Here is a 19,486-nt window from a genome sequence, read left to right as displayed (position 1 = left end):
GACAAATGTTAGATAGATATAAGCTAGAATACTATATAACAATAATAAGAAAGCACAAGGAGGAAATAATCCGTACCTCCACAGGTCAAGAGGTTTTGTAAGAGGACAAGATGCACAGGACAGGAGCATCTAGGGGTACCATCTCCTTTGGCAATACAGATATGAGAACAACCTCCATTGTCCTTCGAACATGGATGTGCAGCTGAAAAATTAAATTAGAAAATAAATTAATTTACTTTTATACAATGGCTGTTTCTGGGAATATTACACTGCAATGAAAATAGCATCAAAGCAACTTACAGAACTCCTTCATATCCAGAGCCTCTACAGCATGAATTCCAGTGAGGTGGCCGATGCGCCCTTGAATTCGTGTTCTTTGGAACCCATTGGTCTTATCTACTCTTTCAATCATCTGCTGTTGTCGGTCAATCCAATACAGATGATCGCCCAGGATGGAGAGTCCCATTGGTTGCAGGATGTTGGAATCTTCCAAAGTAATTCTATTTGCTCCTACAATAATAGCAGAAGAATAAGAAATGCGGAAAGACCTTTCTAATGGATCTCAAGGCTGCACATTACATAAAATAGTACATAGAACGCCTACAATGTGAAAGTATCATCCGAAACTGTTAAAGGATATCTCCAGACCCATCCAGTTACCCTAATGCCAGAGACTGACGCAGAACATTGAGCTGGATATAATGGACAGCACAAGGACCGGAGGTCCGTTACAGGGAATCCGTGCTCTCTGGTTGTTTTGGCACGACACAGTACAAAGGTTCGGGCTAAAACCTTTTTATTAAGGTAAATGATACAACAGAATGGCACGACGCGTTTCGGGCTTCAACAAAGCCCTTTATCAAGTGCAATTAACAGATACTGTCCGGCCAGATGTGTCCGAGCATTGAGCTAGATAGGAAGCCAAAGCTGATTCAATAAGTTACACCAGGGGTAGGGGACGGGACTATAGCTATAGGTTACCTATACCAAATAAGATCTCATTATTAGATCTGGTTCCTCCACATTATTCCATACTAACAATGGACAGCACAGGAGATCCGGCATTCCCATTAACTTTCTAGTTACCATATGTGCATACGAACGATACTGTGTCATATTTACAAAGTCGTTTCCTACATGTCAAGATGTTTCCCCGTGTCGCAAGGGGTCTTAATGAAGACTTCTTAATTACTTTAGCCTCTGGGGCCGTCAATGCGTATTTCGGATTAATAAAAAGCACTCTTTCCATAGAAGTCTTGTTCGGCATTGAAAACCTGCCACATATATTGTTTAGTGACATGAAAGGAGAAGGGAGAAATAAATCATTCAATTTTTTTTCCCTTCAAGCCGTAAAAGTTCCACTACAGCGATCGCATCGCATTTTCATCCGGTCTTGATCAACTATGTCAGGTAGTAAACAGCTAAAGTGGCGCAGTAGACGTCAAGCTTGCCCTATCCTGCATAAAGGTTTTTTTTTTTTTTTTTTCTTCTGGGTCATTTTATAATTTACAATAATAATAAAAAAATACTCGCAAGATTTTATTTATTTATTTATTTTTTGCTGAACTGGTCTCCGTAAGGTAAACGCTGGCATCCCAAACTGGATCGCGTGTATTATTACAAAGAGAGTAGTGCGACATTTCAGAAGATCCGGTATACAAGGAACCATTCTTCCAATAGTGCTACGCTTGTAGGGGAAATATAACATGTAGAGGATCCGGCATATATCCTAACTGGTGTATATGTGGAGGTTTCCGGTTGCAGCCCCTCCAGATATAAGCTCTCCCCTGGCAGCTGTGCGGCCCTCATTTTTGGCACTTCATTCACTAAAGTCTACTGCTGAATTCTTTCAATTGTGTTCATTATTCACTAAATAGGATGGATTACACAACAGGCGTGAATGGATCAAACGGAAAAACATCATTGTCTTATTAAGTGATGCGTGTCCTCTCATCTCTTGCCGATCACTTGCCTTTCATCTTTTGCAGTAAATTATCGCTAGCAGAGTCAGGATCTTGGATCGCGCAGGCTACAATTGCCATACACATTGCTAATAATAACTTTATTTATTGTGTAGCATAACACTGACTTATGGAAGGGTTAAAACTGCATGGAAAGGTAGCGATCGCTCAATTATGGATGCGCTGTGTAAGGCCGGGGCCCCACTGAACGTAAATGCCGCGATTTGCTCTGGGAAAAATCGTGGAGTTTTACAGTGCAAGCAAAGGGGATGGGATTCATGCGAATCTCATGCCCACTTTGCGGAAAAAAACGCAGTGCGGACACGCTGCAATTTGCAAAGCCGTTGTGGCTTTGCAAATCGCAGCATGTCAATTATATTTACGGAAATGCCGGCGGCTTTCCCATAGGTATAATTGTAACAGAAAGTCCGCGGAGGAAAACTCTGTGAACTTTCTGTTGACAGCGCTGCGGAAAGAACCGCAGTGCATTCACGCCGCGGTTCTTTCCGCAGCACTTCAGCGCTGCGATTACGGCCCATGGGGCCTTAGCCTAAATGCAAAGAATCTGCATAGTGGTACAATATTGGGAGGTTTGGATTATCTTAAATGGAGTCTGTCAGCAGGAAAATTGGTATGAAACTAATAGGTGCCTCTACATTGATTCTGCCAAAGTTGAATTTGTTTCTCTAGCCCCCTTTCCTACCCTTCCCACTGTTCCTGAGCAAGCAGAATTGTTATTTTCAGCATTGAATATACAAAGTTAGAAACTCTACTGTCAGGTGGGTGGATCACAGACTATCTACTCCAGCCAAGGACTGCCCGTCTGACAGTACAAGGCCTAAATAGAATTTGTGGTGCTGAAATGAACGGCATCAATTGCTCAGGAATGGTGGGAGCTAGAGAGAAACAATCCAACTGCCCCCAAACCTTCCGAAGGATGCAAACAACTGGAGTTGGTGGAAAAAGAAAAAGGTCCTTTTTAAGCTGAATGATTTGGGCACAAAAATTTCCGTAACAAATTTGTTTCGCAAGAGGGTATTAAATGTGGATAAGATAAGGAATAGCAAGTAAACGGTGAGCTAGCGGGGCTGTAGAAACTGACAATGACCAAGCCACAAACCCAGATAAAACAGATAACACAGAAGCTGCTCAGACACTGTGATAGGAAAACCCCTTTGATTCAAATTGCCAGATGTAGCAGAGCTGGCTATGCACAGCTGGCCTTCCTGTGCCTATACAGAGATGTAGCAGAGCTGGGTATGCAGAAATGTAGTAGAGCTGGGTATGCTGTGCATATGCAGAGATTTAGCAGAGCTGGGTATGCTGTGCCTAAGCAGAGATGTAGCAGAGTTGGGTATGTTGTGCCTATACAGAGATGTAGCACAGCTGGGTAGGCAGAGATGTAGCACAGCTGGGTAGGCAGAGATGTAGCAGAGCTGGGTATGCTGTGCCTAAGCAGAGATGTAGCAGAGTTGGGCATGTTGTGCCTATACAGAGATGTAGCACAGCTGGGTAGGCAGAGATGTAGCAGAGCAGGGTATGCTGTGCATATGTAGAGATGTAGCAGAGGTGGGTATGCTATGCATATGCAGAGATGTAGCAGAGCTGGGTATGCTGTCCATATGCAGAGATGTAGCAGAGCTGGGTATGCTGTCCATATGCAGAGATGTAGCAGAGCTGGGTATGCTGTCCATATGCAGAGATGTAGCAGAGGTGGGTATGCTATGCATATGCAGAGATGTAGCAGAGGTGAGAATGCTATGCATATGCAGAGATGTAGCAGAGCTGGGTATGCTGTCCATATGCAGAGATGTAGCAGAGCTGGGTATGCTGTCCATATGCAGAGATGTAGCACAGCTGGGTATGCTGTGCATATGCAGAGATGTAGCACAGCTGAAACGCCGGAGCAGGTGGATCGGCGTCAGCAGCAATTTGCTGAATATAGGCGGATCATGGACACCAACAACAAGCAGACGAAGTCGTGGGCAGAGGCTAGTTTACTCATAATTCAAATTCTATTCATAAAATGAAAGTTACCTGAAAATAACTACAATTCGTGTAAGGACATTGTCTAAACAATACGCCTGTCAAACGCTTTGATTCAGGATATAGAAAGTTGAATTACAGAATCTTCCCACTGTATATTACAATATATGTTAACGCTTACCAGATAAGTCGGAGCTTTCTATACGTTTCAGGTCAGCATCCACCCAAAAAAGTTTCCCCAACTTGTTGTCAACAACCAAAGCAACGGGCCTGATGAGACCAGTGGTGAATAGAACTTCTCGTTCTGTCCCATCCAAGGCCGCACGCTCTATCTTTGGGGATCCTTCTTGCATGTTTGTGAAGTACATATACCTAAAAGGGAAAAAACTTATGCATCAGTCATACAAATATATCACATCTTGTAATTTACAAATCCAGGGGGAATAGAAGTGCCCATAGTTTACATTAGAGGAAAGTCCGAAAGGGCCCTAAGCAATCACTGGTCCAGAAGACAAAGTTGGAATTATTTGTATTGCTGGTTACTCTATGTGGTTAGCAACAGGGAAGGGGGTTTTGCAGTTGCGTAAAATTTTGTAATTTTTCATGCAGAATTTTTTATGCACTTGAAGGTTTGCTGCAGATCAGAGGGGTAACTAGAAGCTCCTGGGCCCTGCTGTAGTGAGGCCTTTAGACCCCTTCAGCCCCTAGGGCCAGGTAGTGACTAAGTGACTGCTACCTGAACAGCCTATAGCTATGCCCCTGCTGCAAATTTCACCATATGCCTTGCAAAGTGTGAAATCCGTATTGAAAACCCCCAATATAAATTGATATATTGCACCTTTAAAACAGGTTATCTGCGCCTGCGCAGGTGCAGAACAGTGAATATGATGTATTTTAATATAGAGCACTAAATCCACTGCACAGACAAATGATAAACTTGTGTCTACCACCTGCCAAGTTTTAAGGATGGACATTGACCTTAAAACCAGAGCTATGGAGTCAATAGACCACCGAATCAACAGACCACCATTTTTCCAACAGCCCAACTCCTTCATCAAGAAAAAGCTAGTGACTGAATTTCTACTGAAGTTAATATATCATACTACGGGAATTATACATGATTAAAAATTGTATAATATAATGGAATACCGAACACCTAAAAAAGCGGTGAGCAATGAAAGCACATGGACCCCATAGACTATAATGGGGTCCGTGTGTTTGCCGCACGAGTCACAGGGAGAGGAAAGTACATGATTCGTGCGGACAACGTGTGGAAAACACACGGACCCCATTATACTCTATGAGTTCCAGGTGCTTTAATTGTTCACCACTTTTTAATGCGTTCGGTATTCCATTCTAGGGGGTCCCCAAGTGGACTTCCCGAACGGAATACCGAACGCACATGTGAACCAGGCCTCAGACGCCACTCAAAATTGGCCACTCCTACTCCACCGTCCTGGTTAGAACATTACCTGGTGTGAAGCAAAGTTATATTTAAAGCACTAGCCCAAAATTGTCAAGGAAAAAAAAAAGGTCAGACAAGAACAGTCACCAAAATAAATCGCTTCTATTCTTGCACAATTAGATTAAGACTGAGTCAGTCTGATAAATCCCTCGTGCAATATGATGCCGATATCTCTCTATACATAACAGACATCATGTCTGGAAAAACAGTGCAAACGGAGCCAAAATTACAACAGATTTCTGGGAACAAAATAGTAAAGCAAATCTAAGGCAACAAGTCAGCAATCTTATAAAGGTTAGAGGTCAGCAGACATGTTTATTAGGACAGCTTATAGGTGCACTATATAGGAAAAGTAAGGCGTGCTTCACATCTGCGTTCGGTAATCCATTCGGGGAGTCCACATAGGGACCCCTCGAAACGACTACCAACACACTGACAAGCGGTGAGCAGTGAAAGCACACGGACCCCATAGACTATAATGGGGTCCATGTGCTTTCCATGTGGTGTCTGCACGAGTCATGCGGCGAGGACGGTAGATCATGAAGTACTTTACTGTCTGCATGTTGCGTGTGGACAACACGCAGAAAGCACACGGACCCGATTACAGTCTATGGGGTCAGTGTGCTTTCATAAGCTCACCGCTTGCCAACGTGTTTGGTAGTCCGTTCAGGAATGGGGGGGGGGGGTTCCCATGCGGACTCCCTGAATGGATTACCGAACGCAGATGTGAACCAGGCCTTAGAGGGTGCATGTGTCCTGACTGCATTGGGAAGCCATCTATGGTCTGTAGATGGGTTCCAAAAGTGAAGAACTTGACGTAGTATTTAGTAGTTATTCAGTGTCTTTTGTCCCAAATTCATATTTGGAATTGTCAAATTTTGCTAATGAAAACACAACATTTCCCAATTTTGTACCCTCAGAACATTTTAAATAGTGTTTTTATTAAATTAGATGAAGAAAGCAATTTGCTTTCCTTAATGTTTTAGAAATTAATCTTAATAACGGATATTAAAATGTACAAAGCTTTCTGCGGTTTGAAAAGTTGTTTATAAGAAAGCCAATTTTTTTTCCCCTCATCTGCTTAGTTTTCATGTTGAGTGAATCATAATATTTTCTCCCAAAATGATAGAGCCAACCAAAATGCCTGCTGAATTCTCCGAACATATGCTTGACAAGCCCATCTGTAGCTCCGCGCCAGCTGTGTTACACATGGTTCCCATTTTGCCCGCTTGTTTATCTGTCTTCAGGGATTTTACTGGCAGAACATATTTAACAAAAAAAATATTATGGCAAGTTCCTTACATCCCATCGTGACGGGGAGAACAAACCAGACACCTAACAGAGAGGACAAGAAGGCTCTTAACATGATTACATGCGTTCTGATACATCATGGCCTCCTTGGTACAGAAAAAAAAGCTAGAGTGAGGCATTTAAAGGGATTCTATCATTATTAGAGATGAGCGAACACTAAAATGTCCGAGGATCGAAATCCGATTCGAACAACCGCACACTGTTCGAACGGATTTCAAACCCCATTATAGTCTATGGGGGGAAATGCTCGTTTCAGGGGTACGCAAAATTCGATGAAATTATACTTACCAAGTCCACGAGTGACGGTCGGGCTGGATTCTCCTTGAAGTCTTCTCCCGACGCAGCGCCCCAGCGGCATCTTACGGCTGGAATTCACTCTGCCTAGACATCGGGGCCTAGGCAGAGCCGACTGCGCATGCGAGGGTTTGCCCACGCATGCGCAGTCGGCTCTGCCTAGGCCGGATGCCTAGGCAGAGTGAATTCCAGCCGGAAGACGCTGCACGGAGAAGACTTCTGAAGGTAAGAGAAGAACCAGCGTTGATTGGCAGAATATATAGCATTCTCCCAATCAACGCTGGTTCTGCATCGAACCTCAAACTTCGAACAGCTAGTAGTGTTCGATCGAGTACGAGTATTTCGAATACCATAGTATTCGATCGAACACCTACTCGATCGAACACTACTCGCTCATTTCTAATCATTATGCTGTTCGAAAATTCTCAATCGACGCTTCCATCTTCTTCTTCCGTTCGGCCACAGGAAAATGGCCGACAGACATGTGCAGTCGGAGCTTTTGGATGAAGGCACAAAGGTGAAACTGTGGGAGAGGATGTGGTCCGGAGAAGATGATGGGGGCGGCGCTGGAGAGTTTTCGAACATCACAGTGGACGCCCCCAGTGCGGTCTGAAAACTCATTTACAAAAGGAAGAAAGAAGATATTTCTCAGGAACGGCGGTGCGGATCAGAATAATAAAGGTAAGAGAAGAATTGCCTTTCTTAAGGCTATTCTATGTGTACTTAGTTAAAAAAGGGAATTCTAAGAATCCCTTTAAGGTCTGAAGGTTATAAAAGGGGTTGTAAACCCATTACAAAAATCCTACTAGTGAATTAATAACCTAGGGGTTATCTGGCTAATAAGTACTACCGCCTAGGGGCTGGAAATGTAATAGTTTGGCGACTCTGATGATCCAATTTTGGGTTCATGTGACCAACCATACTCTACTCCTCTTCTCAGTCCTCGGAGTAGCGCAGGGTTAGTCATGTGATCCATAGCCAGAAAATCAGGGGAACAAATCTAAAAATCTTCTAGTTTTTAGGCAGTGCTAGAATATGCTCAGTATCAGCACAATAGGGAATCTGAATGTATATTGGTAAGTGGGGCCACCTAATGCCGTAAATAATTTGTAGGTACTTTTTAGTCTATTCTGGACAATCCCCTTAAAGAGGTCCCAATGATGATCTTAACCCAAAAAACACATAATATTAAAAATTGTTCTCACTTATGTGAAGTCTGGTTGAACCCTAAAATCTAAAACCTTACCCTCTTTCCGCATTTAAAGCAATGGCCCTTGGCTTGTCATGTTCTTCACGTAAAACGGTGCCAATATATTCTCCGGTAATCCTGTTGACTTTAATGCTGTTGGTGGCTTCACACGTCCAGTACAAAGTGCGGCTGTATACATCTATGCTCAGGTCGTGCGGCTGTTTTTCTAGGGTTTGGCTTTGGTTTGGCGTGGAGACCAACACAAGAGGCTAGAGAAGAGGAAAAAGAAATGGTTTGTTAATACATACAACAAAATGTTTAAGGTGAACTCCCGGACCCTCTTCTACCATGTACCATCCATGGTCCATGATGCTGGTATTGGAATGGCAGAATAAACTTAGGTTCACATTCACACCACAGGGCCATGGTTGTACACCACAGGTGGCCATTGATGTATTTAGAAGTTTTTGGGTAGCCGCTGCGTCGCTTTTGTACGGTGTATGGTTATGTTCGACCATAGATAACACAATATAGAACAGCCACAACTTTCTAAAGAAGAGACAACCCTCTACTTTTAGGTCCTTCGAAAAATATGAAAATAAAGTTGGGCCAAAAAATATTAATTTGAGGTTTGGCTGTAAACATTCATTTTAGCAAATTTGAAGAAAATCCAGCACTGCAGTCAGGTATCCGTATAAAATAAAACTTAACTTTTATTGACTTGTAGTTGCTACATTAAAAAATCTGTGTGCAGCAATAGGAGTAGCAGAAGCCTACGCGTTTCGGGATAGACCCTTACTCATGGCATACAGAGCTGTAATATGCTGCAATCTTATATAAAAATAAAAGAGACACACATAAAATCCAGGCCCCTCCCATCTGCACATAGACAGGAAGTTAATTAATTAAGCAACATCTGTGATACATGCGATAAGATGCAAGTGAAACAGGAACAAAAGCAGACAAAGTTGGCTGATTGTAGTCAAAATAGTTCAAACAGGTTAAGGTAAATAAGTAAATAAATCATAATTTTTAGTGACATAGATAAAACGTGACATGACCAAGAGATGTAACATCTTCATTACATAGTTGTGGCACCATACTGAAGAAACATAATGACAACATCCCTTTCTATGGTGCATAGATTCATGAAAAAAACAAAAACCTTTTCCAACACGGAGGGTAATAAAACTTTTAGGATTGGATCCTTCATCAATTGCAATACAGACCACATCGTATACATTGTAAGTTGTGAAGAATGTAGGAAATACTATGTGGGATGTACCACTAGAAAACTGAAAGTGAGATTAGCAGAACATCTATACCACAGTAGCAATTTGGATATTATACATTGCTCAGGGGCATCTAAGCATTTTCGGGAAATACACGGAGGGGACACTACCACCTTCAAAGCATACGGGATAGAGAGGGTTAACAAACCAGTCAGAGGGGGAAATTGGCAGAAAAAACTTTTACGTAGAGAAGCCTATTGGATTTTCATGCTCAAAACTAGATTCCCCCACGGAATGAACTTCCGTACTGACTTAGCTTTTATTTATTAATTGTACTAACTGCAACAATTCATCCTATATTCCTATAGTCTTTATGCATCAATTATACATTTCAAATATTTATTATTTTTCTATAAATTTTATTTATTTTTTTCAAAAAAAAAAAAAAAAAAAAATTTATTCAAGAAAAGAAAAAAAATAAAATAAAAAAATTCCCTTTTTTTTTTTTTTTTTTATTCATTTTTTCCAATTTTTTTTTTTTTTTTCTCTCCTTTTTCTTTCCAGTATGATACACATGCAATTCTTAATGTAGTTATACTTATCTTATCCTCCTGGAGCATCATACACAAATCACACTTTCATGTTCCAGTACGGTGTTCAGCTCAGTGTTTTTTTTTTTTTTTTCTCAGTATAATACGTACTCTATCCTCCTGGTGCATTATGCACCATAGAAAGGGATGTTGTCATTATGTTTCTTCAGTATGGTGCCACAACTATGTAATGAAGATGTTACATCTCTTGGTCATGTCACGTTTTATCTATGTCACTAAAAATTATGATTTATTTACTTATTTACCTTAACCTGTTTGAACTATTTTGACTACAATCAGCCAACTTTGTCTGCTTTTGTTCCTGTTTCACTTGCATCTTATCGCATGTATCACAGATGTTGCTTAATTAATTAACTTCCTGTCTATGTGCAGATGGGAGGGGCCTGGATTTTATGTGTGTCTCTTTTATTTTTATATAAGATTGCAGCATATTACAGCTCTGTATGCCATGAGTAAGGGTCTATCCCGAAACGCGTAGGCTTCTGCTACTCCTATTGCTGCACACAGATTTTTTAATGTAGCAACTACAAGTCAATAAAAGTTAAGTTTTATTTTATACGGATACCTGACTGCAGTGCTGGATTTTCTTCAAATTTGCTTCCATTTGACCTCATCTCAGCCGAGAGAGATTTCCTGGCACCGGTCTTGAGGTTCCACGATTCACAGCAACCAGCAAACGGACAGAGTGAGTGCACAAGGTTTTTTACCTATTTTTGAATTGTATGTCACTTTGGATGAGGGCTGTAGCTATTTTTCTAGTTTTGGAATTCATTTTAGCATCGCTGCCAACTACTTAAAATATATTCTAATATTACTTGGCCATTTTTATTATTTATAAGGGCGGATTCATCTCCTTTGGTCTGAACGTAACAGTAGATTACTTGGCCTCCATCCCAGAAAGAAGTGTCCTTGACCTCAAATGTATTACTTGGCCCCTTAATGATTTAGCACAATAGAAAGTGAAATTAAATGGACCAGGAGCCCGTACTGTGGCCAGGGAGGGGTAATACTTTCACTTTACTCAAATATGTATGCTCATTAAAAACAGTCTTAAAGGAAATGTCCATGTCTGGTCCTGCAAGTCCTTAGACGATATTAAATGGATTACTCAAACTAATTTTAATGACTTATCTTTAGAATAGGTCATTAGTATTAGATGGAGTTCCGAAACGAACTTGAATGGGAGAAAGGTGTAGTACCATTCCTGACCACTGCACGATGGATGGAGCTGTGCATATACTGGATCACTGAGACCACTTTAATCAGTTGATTGTTGGGCTTTCCTAAGAGAAACACACCAACCATTCTAATACCAATGAACTAGGATAGGTATCCATCAATACTGGAATCCCAGAAAACCCTCTAACATTGGTGCCTAGACAGTATCCGTGAGTGCAGCTATAGATGTCAAATCCTCCCGGCTCCCCCATACTCTGTTCAGCCGAGGGTGCATGTGTACACAATGGATAGAGGAGAACGAGCCGCGTGTCAGTGGTTTAACATGCAAAGTCAAGGTGCCCCAAAAACATAACATAGTCAATGGTCCCAACGCAATTGTTGGATTTGGTCAACTTCTCTTACGTATATGGAGTCATGACACCTCCTTATATGCATGCACGAGAGGAGGGGGAAGGACCAATTATGAGTGGGGGGGTCCTTACAAAAAAATCATTGGTGCATGAACATTAAAGTAAATGAACACGAATAGACACGTAATACCAACAACTATAACCCTCCTGCCTGCGTAAAAATTCCCGAATGAACAATTTTTCAATTCCTAAATTGTAAGTCCTGTAATCCAGATACTAAAAGTCAATAGCATGAAGAATGGTTCAGGAATCTCCTATGGAGATTCAGTGCATAAAGATTGTGACTTTCCCTAAATTGGATGCAATGGGGAAAATCAAGTCCTAAACGGATGGAGGTTTTTTATGGAGCTCAATTCCATGGCAGGCACAGTATAGGTTAATTCCACTGAAATAGCTAAATAATGATAGGAGAAACTGCATAAGCAATTCAGGTTGCTGACACATACAGTGTACATGGTCTCCCCTGCTCAGCCCCATCCCAAGAGATCCATCTGTTCTTTGGCTTACACCCATAAAAGCTGGCATCCTTTCAACCCAGATTCATTTCAATTGCAATTCTATTCGAATGATGGCATGTTTGTTTTTAGAGCGTGTGAAATACCAAGCATGCAAAACTAATAACTTTGGGACTCGCCAAAATACCTCCACATGGAAAGCGGCTTTGATTTCTGAGACTATACCTTTGAAAGAACACAGCCTTGAAGGGCCATGGAGAAAGTCTTAAAAATGAAAGGGAAGTCTCCGTTTCATGCGCACGCGAGAATTTCCAGAAACTATACCAGAGAGGGAAAGTCTAAGAAACGTTATAAGGGCAAGTTCACACCAAGTACCTTATTTCTTCCAGAATTGGCCACCAAAATTTTGCAGCCCACTACAGTATAATGTTAATGAATGAAATTTTTAACAATCCCATAGATGGAGAATGTAGAAAAACCGCGGCAGGTCCTCTCTTGTGAAAATCCCATAAAATTTTCATTTATTACGATGCAGTTTAATCTGTACTCAATTCAACTAAGAAATGCGCAAGTCAAACACGTGGCTATCATGGCAGATCTTCGTGTATACTTGATGTGCGAACTGAACCTAAAGAGGTTTTCTCACAACTGGAATTTATGACCGGATAGGAGATAAACGTTTGAGCACTGGGGGCCCAACCAATGGGACCCCCATAGATCATGATCTCGTAATGGAAAGGAGTTTGGATAGAGCATGCTCCATTTAAAAGGGTATTCGAGTTACACCATGTTACCCCCTATCCAATTGATTGGTGGGTGTCAAATGAATGGGGCGGCACAAGCTATACGACAAGCTCCTCCACTCAACAATAGGGTACAAAATACTCCAGTTCTTTAGATTGATGGGGTCCAAGAAGTGATACACCCACTGATCAGCAAGGGGTTAACTCTCTCTAGCCGGAATACCCTTTTAACATCCATGGAACGATTGGAAATAGCCACACATTATACTCTATCCCCTGCAGGTTCATAGATTATGAATGCCGCAGCACCACGCATGCTCTATTGTCACTCTAGTCAAACTCCTTCCCATGGGAGCCATGCTGGGAGGAGAAACTGGGGATTGGGATTCTCATTCTAGTAAAGGGTAGGAGTCACAGCAGTGAGGGCCCCAGTATTCTGACATCTTGTTTGTGGGAAAACAACAAAAAATGCAATAGCAAAAAGCAAGATGGCAGAAAATCCACTATTCTGAATGGCAATACGATGGCCTGACACCATTGATGGTCTACCATCACTCTCTACCTAACAGAATCTAAATCCTCTCGATTATGTGGCTGATGATCAATGACCTGAATTTGAGTTACCTCTGATCCCAGCCATTGACTCGAGTGCAGTTGTCCATCACATCCATCTTCTGCTTATGGCCGCTTGGATAGATCGGTTGTGTTTGTGTGAACAACATCACATACAAGATAACTGAGTGATTTTAAGGAAACAAGTCAACACAGAACTGGAAGAACGCCTTGAAGTCTTACCTGAGTGCCATCATCCTTAGCCCTTTTAATCATATTCTGTCGCCCGTCCACCCAGTAGATGAGTTTGTCTACGGGGTCGTAAGCAATGGCTTTGACATTCCTAAGCCCATGGATTGGAAGGATGATGTCTGGACTTTGCTGTTCATCTACTAACATTCGATTGATGGCAGTTTTCTGGCTGAACAGTAGGAAGCTGGAAGGCACTGGGATAGAAAATACAGGAAACTATTTAGTACTCAGGAATAACTCACTGACAGACACAAAACCACATGATAGATCAGCAGACAAATCTGAGCAACGCTATGCAGTCAAATGCCATCAATGGGATTATTGTAGTTGTTGCTAACTTCCCAAAGGAAACCTTACCCTGATTTAGATCGGATTCTGATAGATAGATAGATAGATAGATAGATAGATAGATAGATAGATAGGAGATAGATAGATAGACAGACAGAAACAATATATAGGTGCTATAATTGGAGTCCATTGTGTTTAAAGGGAGTGTGTCAGCAGGAAACTTTAGATCAAGCCAGCCACATTGCATTGTAGGGAACATTATGCAGAGAGAGTCATGTAGATGATACAACAGATGCAAAGTTATCTGGAAAAAGTCATTTTTAAGCTTAGTTCACACGTAAATTACGTGTAGCTTATTTTGGCACAGGAAAAAAACGCTTCCTGATTAGGAAGCGTTTTTTGGACCTTGCCCTGCTTTTTTATTTTTTTTTGTAAAAATCGCTTCCAAAAGGTTCCAGGCCGTTTTCCCATACTTAAAGAGAACGGGCTGCAAAAAAAACACGATGCGTTTTTGTAAAAAAAAAACAAAAAAAAAAAAGGCCCCTTTTTTTGGACCCCCCCCCCCCCCCCCCCCAAAAAACCCAGCGCGGTAAAAAACGTGCGTTTTGCGCTTCCCATTCACTTCTATTGCTTCTTTTTCTCTGCTAGCAGAAAAAAAAAAGCTAGCAGTCTACATAGACTAACATTGTATGGAGGAGGATTATTATGACGTGGATTCCGCTGTCAAAATCCTCCTCCATGTCCCCATGTAAACTAGCCCTAAGAAATACATAAAAGAAGCTCAAGTGCAATGACGGTGCACCAGAGCCTCCAGGGACTATATTCAGGTTTGAAACCAGGGACTTGAGTACGCCCACATTGAACTTCAGCCTCATTTACATATTGTTAGAAACAGCTTTGTGAAGAAAAGGGAGACCTATTGGACTAGTAAAGTGCACGATGGTGCTCAGCATAATGTCCCCTACAACGAACTGTGGATGTTTTCATATTGAATTAGCTGCTGACAGACTCCTTTTAAAGGGGTTTAAGGAGACTATAATATTAATGGCTTAAAGAGTAGCTTTCACCACCTCCGCCAAGTGTAGCTTTTTGCATAACTTAATAGGCGACTGCCACTCCACTGATTCTTGCAGAGATGGATTTTTTTCTCCAGCCCACACCATTCCTGAGCAATAAGTGCAGCTTTACTGCCTGATATACTATTTAGGCTGTCATGAGGGGGGTGAAATCAGGCAAAAGTTGGCAAGGGGGGTGCAAGCCGAGGTAGAAGGTGTCAGAATCACACCCTTTGCCTGCTTCATCCTGACACCACCCACTTGGCAAAAGAGTTTAAGTAGCACATCAGACACCAAAACAAACTTGTTTGAACAAGGGAGCATATCCTAATAATATGTATGGCTTTTCTATTATATTACATGACACTTGTAGTAGTTATTTGCCCATTCAGCTAGTCTAACCAGATATGATTGTATATGCTGGCATTTAACTGTAGCGTCCAACAACAATGTTCAAGTCATTCAGACCCGTCTGCAAGTAAAGTAATGGACACTACTGGTGCGTACAGCTGCAGTTCCTGTGGTTGGAGTCCAAAGTGTAATGAGAGGAGCAGCTACATCTGTATCCATTTGGCACAGCAAGGCAGAGCTGACTGCAATGTCCATTGTTCTGCATGCATTCATTGGAGCCGTCCTGCCGGGAGGAGTGGAATACCAGAATGTCCATAACAAAATCCAAGCGACCTTGGATCAAAGTACGATTCTTGCCGTTCACTTTGTCTGCCCTCTCAATACTGTGCAGGTTCCAGTCTGTCCAGTAGATGTAGTCACTGTACTGGGTAAGTCCAAAGGGATGAGGAAGATCGTCGGCAATGATCTCCCGGTCTTGGCCTGTTGAGCGTACAGGGTCAAAGGTCAGTTTGCAGCTTATAAAAACATCCTGTACAATGAATGCAAGATGAATGGGAGATGAATTGTACGTATTAGACAAGACCTGTCACCTCCCCTGACATAAAATAATATAATAATAATTACATATATATCTCTATCTATCTATCTATCTATCTATCTGTAGAGTTATAGTAAGTGTTCTTTTATGGGAATACAATTATTTACCTAAAGGGTTATTCTCATCTTGGCAAACCACTGCCGAGACAGGAATAACTACTTACAAGATAAACAGATATGTCAGCAGCGCTTCCCCGTCCTCTTCAAGTAAGTGAATGCGCCGTAAAGACACTTGCATTGTGCAGAAACATCAGAGACCGTATCTGATTCCTCATACATACGGTGCTGACTACGTGAGAAGACACGACACAGTATGGAACACGGACAAGAGTCCTTGCACAACCATTCATATCAATACAATCATTGTCCCCGAAATCCTAGCTTGGCAAGCAATATTGTCCTGCAACAGTGTGAACATAGATGACCCTTCTGAGCGTCCAGAGAATCTGTTTTTAGGGTTTTCACCACAAATATACCGTGCACCATTTAACTGCCACATTCCCCGTACAGCTTATATCATGGTTCTTTGTAAGGAATGACCATAAAACGCGTGAAGTCATAATATTCTCAGACAGGCGCTGAAAGCAAAGAATTAATAAACTGCCATGAGACAACAGCTGGTTTTCTGCTTAAAACTGCGCCTTACATCATCTACTTTATATTTAGGTCGGGGTGCCTGGTCTATTATTTCTTGTGCGCTGCTACAGACGGAAAAGAATATTCTCGTAAAATCGGTAAGACCCCTTTAAAATCTGAATCTTAAAATCAAACAAGATCAATCCACAAACATCCCCATGGTACAATGCCCTTCTCCGCACCCTCATCACAAAGTTGTTTTTTTTTTTTACCTAGCATGTTGGATGATTGGATCATGTTAGTGTCCAGGTCTGTCCAATAAAGTCTTTGGTCAGCATAGTCAATGGTCAGATCATTGGCGCGACCCAGTTTATCGACCAAAGTGATTATGTTGGTCCCATCCATATAAGCACGAACTATCCTGGGCTTTCCTCCCCATTCTGTCCAGTACATGTAACTGTAATGATAAAAACGCAAGAGATTTACTAACAAAATTGGTTAAATAAACTGCTACAATAGGCACGGCAAAATCGTAAGCTGCCAGTCAATCACAAACATGTGACAAAGGCTAATATATACCATTAGCAACAGTATACAGCAATCCTCAAGTAGAAAGTCTGGATGAGCCTGGACCCTTCTATCATCGCTCCAATGCTTAGGACCATATTCAGGAAAGACATTGCTGCCTTAGAATCATATGAAGATTGCTTCCATGTTATTCATTCTACAGATCCGCATATTTTCTGACCCATATATCTAACAATCTGGTCGAAGCTATTTAAAGGAGTTGTCCACTTCCAGACAATTTTGAGAGACAAATGTTAATGTTTGTAGAATGAAAATATACCGTATACAATTTCCCAACATACTTTGTGTATCAATTCCCAATGGTTTTCTAGATCTCTGCTGGCTGTTGTTCATTCTTCTTACTGCCAGTGGATAAAAATCAGTCCCTGGTCATGTGATGTACAGTCCATGGTCATGTGATGTACAGTCCCTGGTCATGTGATGAGCACACAGGTGCACAGTTCATTACCAGGCAGATGTCCGATTACTGTGCTGTGACTATAACAAGCTATGCACCTGTGTGTCCATCACCTGACCACGGGCCGCCCATCACATGACCATGCGCCGCCCATCACCTGACCACAGGCCGTGGACACCACTAAAAGGGGTTTTCTGTCCACAGGAATCAGAATCTGGTTGGTGGGGGTCCAAAACCTGGACACTGCACTGATCAGCTGACCCACTTCCTTCCAGGCACTGGAAACAGCTGTGTTCCTATTTACGTAATGGTCGCAGGACTGCAGCACCCACTGCCGTTGCTATACAGTAGACGGAGCTGCAGGCCTGAGACTATAACTTGAATAAGCGTAAAGTTGCTTTCTGATCTGTACGTCTCTATAGCTTTGAGCACCCTGAGGCAGTTACATAAGCTGATCGGTGCAAGGCCCAATCACCTATGTATAGTTGTTTCAAACATTCGGGGGACCGGAAAACCCGTTTAATCTATTATACCACAAGGCTTAACCTATATAACATAGAATCTTGATTCTTCCATTCTCCAGCCCATTTTACTATGAATAGTCTTTTTTTTCTCTCCATCCGAAAAAAACATAGGCTAACAGGAAACACTGTAAATGTTATACATAGCTTACCCCTGTGCAGGATCCAATGCAAGTGATCTTGGGTTGTCAAGATCTTTCCATACTAAAACCTGTCTGAACTGTCCATCAAGACGAGACACTTCTATCCGATTGGTACCAGTGTCGGCCCAATACAGGTTCTTTCCCATCCAGTCCACTGCCATTCCCTCGGGGTAATCGAGACCAAACTCAATAACATGCTCCACAGAGCTCCCATTCATGAATGCTCGGCTTATGGTCTGCGGAAATAGAAAATGAAGGCAGTTTAATACTTAACCCCAAGATAGACTGCCCATAACACGCACTGACCAACAATTTTGCAGATTGCTCATACTCAATTATTGGGGCATCAATGGCCGCATTGGGGATCGTTCGTATTTTATGACTGTTTATTTCTATAGTTGTTGGTAGCTCATCCCCTGCAAACTTTTTGGGGGACTGACCATTGCCAAGTTTACATTGTAACCGTATCTCTGGTATGACGAAAAAAATGGGAGATTGGCTCAATCCTGTGTCAGATGCATTAGGCATCAAGATATGTTCTTGATGTTTAGTGCAAAGATGGCCACAACAGTGATGGCTCAAACTCTTATTATCGCTCGTGCGTTTTGGAGGTGATCCACCAACTTCTCGAGAGCACCAAATCCAAAGAGGTTTAAAGTGGGCAATAATTGGGAAGTAATGTTGATTCTGCCCCTGGGGGGGGGGGGGGGGGTGTCCTTTTAACGAAAATAAAATCACAACTGACGGTAGGTTCACACCTGCGCTCAGGTTTCCGTTCCTTGAGTCCGCTTGGAGACCCGAGAAAAACAGAAACCCAATCTGCTTAAAAAGTGGTTACATAGACTATAATGGGTTCTGCCAGAATTCCCCCATTTTTCAAACAAAATGGGGGAGAGAATCCCCAAATGGTGGGAATCCAGCCTATACCATCTTTTCTCTGGCTTCACCCATTTCTGGTTTGGAAACAGAAGTGACTTTTTGTGCTAAATTCAGGAGACAAAAAAAACAACCTAAAATTAAGCAAATTACCGTATATACTCGAGTATAAGCCGACCCGAATATAAGCCGAGGCCCCTAATTTTACCACAAAAAACTGGGAAAACTTAATGACTCGAGTATAAGCCAAGGGGGGCTTTTTCAGCACAAAAACTGGTCTGAAAAATTCCGCTTATACTTGAGTATATACGGTATTAAATTTTTGCCATAGACTTCACAAACGAGGATGTGCCCCATATGGCTGAGGACTTGAAATCGGTCTTCTAGGGAAATAAATAGCTACAGGTCAATTCTTCACATGGATTTCATACATCATATAACCACGTGTGGATTA

General features: G+C 41.9%; 1 protein-coding gene across 1 annotated transcript in view; it reads right to left on the bottom strand.

Annotated features, from left to right (window-relative positions):
• LOC142213245 (low-density lipoprotein receptor-related protein 5-like) overlaps positions 1-19,486 on the bottom strand; it is a 114,984-nt gene that overhangs the window by 8,605 nt on the left and 86,893 nt on the right. The window contains exons 10-17 of the mRNA XM_075281530.1: positions 18,166-18,392; positions 16,780-16,964; positions 15,491-15,814; positions 13,632-13,834; positions 8,264-8,475; positions 4,129-4,319; positions 301-510; positions 77-202 (exon numbers count right to left, since the gene is read on the bottom strand). Of these exons, the coding sequence (XP_075137631.1) occupies positions 77-202; positions 301-510; positions 4,129-4,319; positions 8,264-8,475; positions 13,632-13,834; positions 15,491-15,814; positions 16,780-16,964; positions 18,166-18,392 (1,678 nt within the window). The remainder of the gene's footprint in view (positions 1-76; positions 203-300; positions 511-4,128; positions 4,320-8,263; positions 8,476-13,631; positions 13,835-15,490; positions 15,815-16,779; positions 16,965-18,165; positions 18,393-19,486) is intronic.

This window comes from Leptodactylus fuscus, chromosome 7 (assembly GCF_031893055.1).
Source record: "Leptodactylus fuscus isolate aLepFus1 chromosome 7, aLepFus1.hap2, whole genome shotgun sequence".
Lineage (NCBI taxonomy): Eukaryota > Metazoa > Chordata > Amphibia > Anura > Leptodactylidae > Leptodactylus > Leptodactylus fuscus.
Note: the sequence above shows the minus strand (reverse complement) of the source record. Positions and strands in the feature narration are given on the sequence as shown.